Below are 244 nucleotides of genomic sequence, written 5' to 3'. Positions count from 1 at the left end.
CCGTGGCAGGGGCACGCGCGGTGCGGGCCCCCGGGTACTCGCCTGGTCCCCCCGTTGCCATGCAGGTAGATGATCACAGGGTGAGCGTCCGCAAGTGCCTCCTCGTACCAGCGCTGGTCCTTGCCCCATGCCTCGGCCCCCCTGCTGCCCGGCACCGTGTGCCTGGGGGGGGAGAGCAGGGTTACCCTGGGGGGGCTCCAGCCGGCTTAGCCAGCACACCGGCGTAGCCACGCGGCTGTGCCCG

At 73.0% G+C, this 244-nt stretch overlaps 1 protein-coding gene across 1 annotated transcript in view; it reads right to left on the bottom strand.

Moving 5' to 3' along the window:
* Positions 1-244, bottom strand: part of ABHD12B (abhydrolase domain containing 12B) — a 12,242-nt gene that overhangs the window by 9,995 nt on the left and 2,003 nt on the right. The window contains exon 5 of the mRNA XM_035888434.1: positions 43-191. Coding sequence (XP_035744327.1) covers positions 43-191 — 149 coding nt within the window. The remainder of the gene's footprint in view (positions 1-42; positions 192-244) is intronic.

Source organism: Egretta garzetta, unplaced genomic scaffold (genome assembly GCF_000687185.1).
Source record: "Egretta garzetta isolate BGI_Z169 unplaced genomic scaffold, ASM68718v1 scaffold21, whole genome shotgun sequence".
NCBI lineage: Eukaryota > Metazoa > Chordata > Aves > Pelecaniformes > Ardeidae > Egretta > Egretta garzetta.
This window is presented reverse-complemented; position numbering and strand designations above follow the sequence as displayed.